At 55.3% G+C, this 4,908-nt stretch overlaps 1 protein-coding gene across 1 annotated transcript in view; it reads left to right on the top strand.

The window, feature by feature from the left end:
• The window catches only part of SARDH (sarcosine dehydrogenase), a 27,374-nt gene that overhangs the window by 20,853 nt on the left and 1,613 nt on the right, over window positions 1-4,908 (top strand). Inside the window, exons 5-6 of the mRNA XM_017745406.1 lie at window positions 4,019-4,181; window positions 4,454-4,622. Coding sequence (XP_017600895.1) covers window positions 4,019-4,181; window positions 4,454-4,622 — 332 coding nt within the window. The remainder of the gene's footprint in view (window positions 1-4,018; window positions 4,182-4,453; window positions 4,623-4,908) is intronic.

Consider the following 4,908-nt stretch of genomic DNA (forward strand, 5'->3'; position numbering starts at 1 on the left):
TCGTGGAAACTACAGGAATGGTTTGGGCTGGAAAGGACCTTAAAGTCCATCTTGTTCCACACCTTCCACTAGCCCCGGTTGCTCCAAGCCCTGTCCAACCTGGCCTTGGACACTGCCAGGGATGGGGCAGCCACAGCTTCTCTGGGCACCCTGTGCCATCTCCCTCTGTTAGGAATGTGTCCCCTCATTATTGCAGAGGTTTTGTTGTGGTTTTTGTTGGAAAAGGTCAAAACCCAGAGTGGGAACGGGGTGTTTCCCTCCCTGACTGCCTGCCAGGTGCCATCCCACTCTCCCAGCCCTCCCAGTGGTGCCACAGCCTGGGCTGAGCTTGGGGAAGGGATGGGGTGACTCATGGCTTTGCAGTGATGCCAGAGGAATGAGAGACGTCTCCATGGATTAGGGTGAGCAGTGCTGATGAGATCTACCTGACACTCCAGACACTTTCCATTTCCCCCTCCTCATAAAAAAAAAGGGGACAACTTAATGTAAATCTTGTCAGGTACTGGCAGTAGGGACTGGGCAGCCTGGCAGCTGCTGTGTTTGGTCACAGGAGAAGCCTGACAGCCCTAAGCTTCCTGTACAGGCACAGATCATCCTGCTTCTGCTCGGGCTCCAGGGCTCACATAGGCCCTGAAGCTGCTGATTGAGCCTGCTTGAAACACCCTAAATAGAAGAGTCGGTGACCATGAAGTGTTATTTTCTCAAAGGAGAAACGTCCTGGGAAAACCTGCACCTGGCAAGTTTGGGTATCGGGGAAAAGCTTTTGCAAGGTTTCCCCCAGAAACTCTGCCTTGCTTTCTCAGTGACGTTTATCCCACATGAAATATTCCTATGGCTGCAAAAACACTTTGGAAGAGAGGGTGGAGTTTGTACCCCATCCTTCCCATTGGAAATCTGGGCAGGCCTTGATCCCAGGGCATCCTTCTCCTGCTGGATGAGCCAGCTGGGAGGAGGGACGGTGCCCAGGACTCGCTCTGGCTCTCGGGCTGGTGCCTGGTGGGGGATGAAGGAGGTGAAGGTGAAGCAGTAAATCTCATAAAAGGCAGCAGGAGAGCCGGGAGCTGCAGCAGGCTGGATGTTAAGGAAATTGGGTTAAGCCACGTGCGGCCACTTTTCATTCAGAATTAAAATGGCTTTAATTCGACTGCAGCTGCCTGCTGAAGGGATTGCTGCTAAATCAAATTAGGGTGTCTTGATTTATGAGCAAGAGCCTGGCCAGGCCTTAAGGTGGTTTAACTAAGACACAGACTTTGCTCAAGTCAGATTAATCTCCAGACCATCTCCAATGAGTGCACCCTGGGCTTTGGGTGCCCAACAGCTCAACCCACAGCAAGTCCAGGGTCCCTTGGAGGGGAACCGTGGCCGGGGGGACTTCAAAGCCAATCCACTGGTGCAGGTTGTCCAAACTGCTGGATTTTAGTCTCCATTAATCCTCCCCACACCCTCCCTAGTCAGCCTGTAGCAGGCCGATATCATCTTGTAATAATCTGCTTATCCCCCAGGAAAGGAGCAGAAATGCTCCAGTCTCTATGGGTGTGATGAGTTTATTTGCATTTCACCTCAAGTTTGTAAAAAGTAATCTGGTCCTTCAAGGCAGACAGAGCTGGCAGAAGTTTTGTGGGTTCTTTGGAGTGTAAACTCCCTGATGGACAGAGAAAAGCTTTCCTGCCTGAGGGGTGTGGGCTGGGAGGGGACTCCCTGCCTGCTGCCAGGGCCACCCTTCAGGAGGTCTCCTTTGTCCCGCTGGACAATGAACACCAGGGACTCCATCCCACGCTGGAATCAGAGTGAGAGGATTTCTCAGGGCAGCAGGCTGAAGCCCTTGCTGATATTATCGCCTTCCAGGGGGATTAAACTGAACCCAGCATCTTAAAAAAGTTATCACTGAGATTTCCCTGCATTAACTCGTAGTTGAACAGAATCAGCTGGAGTCAAAGGAGAGTTCCAGCAGCGTTAATGACTCTGGAAATTATGGATTGGTTTGCGAGTTTATATATAGAGTCTCTCATTGTATGGAACAGCAGAGAAAGGTCCCCCTTTGAATCTCACTGCTGGAGACAGGGGAAAGTTCAGGTTTTCCTATTCTACAATACTTAGAATGCTTTTGAATCGCTGCACAAAAACCCAGGAACTGATTCTATTTCACAGCTCCAGCTGAAAAACCTGTTCCTATGGGAATCCAGCAGAACTGCTGAGTCCAGCCCTTGGTCCCCCTCTGTGGTGGGATGTGAATCCTGCCTGGGGTACACACACGAGGGGGCAACCCCAATCCCTCCCTGTGCCGAGCTGATCACTGGCACCCCAGTTTTCCAAGGATACCTCTTTTCTGTGGGGCACTGCTCTTGCTGGGATGCTCATCCTTACCGAGCAGCAGTGGTTTGAGAGGAAGTTTCTCCCAGGAGTAACTTGCTCTTGGTTGTAAAGAGCACTTTAGCTGCAGTCACAGACAGGGTTAATGAGCCAGGAAGTTGCCTGTCAATCCCCGGAGCATCTCCTGCCACAATGAAGACAGAAGGTGGCTTGCAGCAGCCTCATCCCTGGCTGTTCCCTAATTAGATGACACCTTTGTGTAGATGAAAAGCCTCCTCTGAGCCCCCTGTGCCTGTGCCCCTGGGGAAGGGATTGCCAGCCTTTGTGCCTGGCTGTGGGGCTGTGCCAGGACCAGGGCAGGAAGGGGCTCCTGGCATGGCTCCTCAAAATAAATTCCCCACCCTGTGTGTTCCCTCCTCCTCTCCACTCCTACTGCAGAGGTTAAAGCTTCTTACAACCTGGCCATGCTGGCAGCACAGAACCCAGGCAGCCCTTGGGCACTTCTGCCTGCTCTGGGCAGCAGCTGCTGATGTCTGTTTGCATTTGTCCCCAGGATTAGAGAGCACAGCTGGCACCAGAGCTCAGCAAATGGCAAAATGCAGCTTCTGCCCCAACCATGGCCAAGCCAGCCCCAAGGTCACCAGGACCAGCCTGGAAGTGTGTTCTGAGCTGAAAACTGCTTTGTTAAAAGGCCAGGTCACAATCCAGAGCAAAACTCTGGAGTTAATCTCTTTCCCAAAGCGAGCTCTGCCTTTGCAGGGGATGTGTATCTGAAGGGATGAACCAGAGGGGGTTTGTGGGGGAGGAAGAGGAGAAATATGATGGGATGAATCAGAGGGAAAGGCAGCTCAGGCTCAGGGGCTGTCTCCAGGGAAGGTGCCTGCGTTGGGGTGGTCCCAGCTGGCCTGGAAAGCTTTGGGAATGGAGATGGTTTCATAGGGACAGCAGGAGGGTGCAGGCAGGGCTGCCTGGGTGAGAAGCTGGGGGGAACATGGGCCTGCAGTGCCAGCATGGTCTGTTCCCTGGGATTGCAGGCAGGCTCCGTCCCCGGGAACGAGGCTTCCCTGGAGAAGCACTGAGTCCCTCGTGCCGATCTGCTCATTCCTCCTTGGGGCTTCATGGATTTGGTGAGGAGCCAATCAGGCAGCACAGCTTTGGGACACGACCTCCGTGGGGAAACCTGAGCATTCCTGGTGGGAATGGGATGTGGGTCAGGACACTGGGCTCAGCCCCTGCCCAAGAGTCTTTGAGTGCCTCTGCTGTGGGAGCACTGTCCAAGAAGGGAACACTGCTGGAGGAGGGACGGCAGTCATGAAGTGCCCCAAAAGTAGGACAGTCCTGCTGGGGACCAGCTTCCCTGTCTCAATGGATCAGCAGAGGGAGACAAAAGCCCGGCTGGAGCTGGAGCATCACATCTAACCCCAGCCCTGGATTCCGTAGCCAGAGGATGCTGCCAGCAGCCACCTCTGCCCACTGGCACTGACGGGAGCTGGGTTTGAGGTGCCAGGCATAGGTTGTGCAGAGATGAGAACTTCAGTCTGACCCTGGCTTTGTGCATGAGGGAGAGCACAGAGCTGCCTTCCACCACAAGGTTCCCACAAGGTTCCCAGGCAAAGCTGGCTTTTCCCCTGATATGGGAGCATGTGGCCTCTGCCACCCTGCCCAGCCCAGCTCCACTGCAGGGATGTTTGACCTCTTGCCTTTGCAGGTCCGTGCCATGAGGCTGTCGTTCGTGGGCGAGATGGGCTGGGAGCTGCACGTGCCCAGGGCTGACTGTGTGAAGGTTTACCGGGCGGTGATGGAGGCGGGAGCCCGGCACGGCATCGCCAACGCCGGCTACAGAGCCATCGACAGCCTCAGCATCGAGAAAGGTCCTTTCCTCCTTCCAGCAGCACTCTCTGCTTTCCCTCCAGCAGGGGAACCAGGGCAAGGAGCTTTTCCCAGCTTCAGGGTGGGTCAGTGTGGCTGGAGGTGCGGCAGAGTCTCAGAATGATGACACTTGCCCAGTGTGGGCTCCTCTCGAGGGTGTTTCATCCAGGGCCAAGTGAATGAAGGGCAGCACGTGTCCAGGGGGCAGGGCTGATTTCTCGGTGTCCTGGTGCTGTGACAGAGATCAGTGGGTGACCCTGCTTGCTCCCTGCAGGGTACAGGCACTGGCACGCAGACCTGCGCCCCGACGACACCCCGCTAGAAGCAGGCTTGGCCTTCACCTGCAAGCTCAAGTCCAGCATCCCCTTCCTGGGCCGGGAGGCTGTGGAGGCTCAGAAAGCCAAGGGCATCTTCCGCCGCCTCGTGTGCTTCACCACGGAGGAGTGAGTACCCTGCTGGGTCTGCTCCCAGCCCAGGAGCACCCCTGGAGCAGCACCGAGCCCACCCAGCCCCGTGTGCACACACACACACAGGTGCCACACCTGGGCGCACGTGGGGCTCAGCTTCGAGCCAGCTCAGCTGTTTTCCGTGCTCTAATTCCATCTCTAATTTAAATCCCACCGCAAATCCCCTGGTGGATGTTTAATGGGAGCTGTGAGCGGTGTGACGGGGTTGATCTTGTTTCGCCCCGAGCAGCGGGAGGCTTTGCAGATCGGGCTGGAGGGACTT

Source organism: Corvus brachyrhynchos, unplaced genomic scaffold (assembly GCF_000691975.1).
Source record: "Corvus brachyrhynchos isolate BGI_N302 unplaced genomic scaffold, ASM69197v1 scaffold59, whole genome shotgun sequence".
Classification (NCBI taxonomy): domain Eukaryota; kingdom Metazoa; phylum Chordata; class Aves; order Passeriformes; family Corvidae; genus Corvus; species Corvus brachyrhynchos.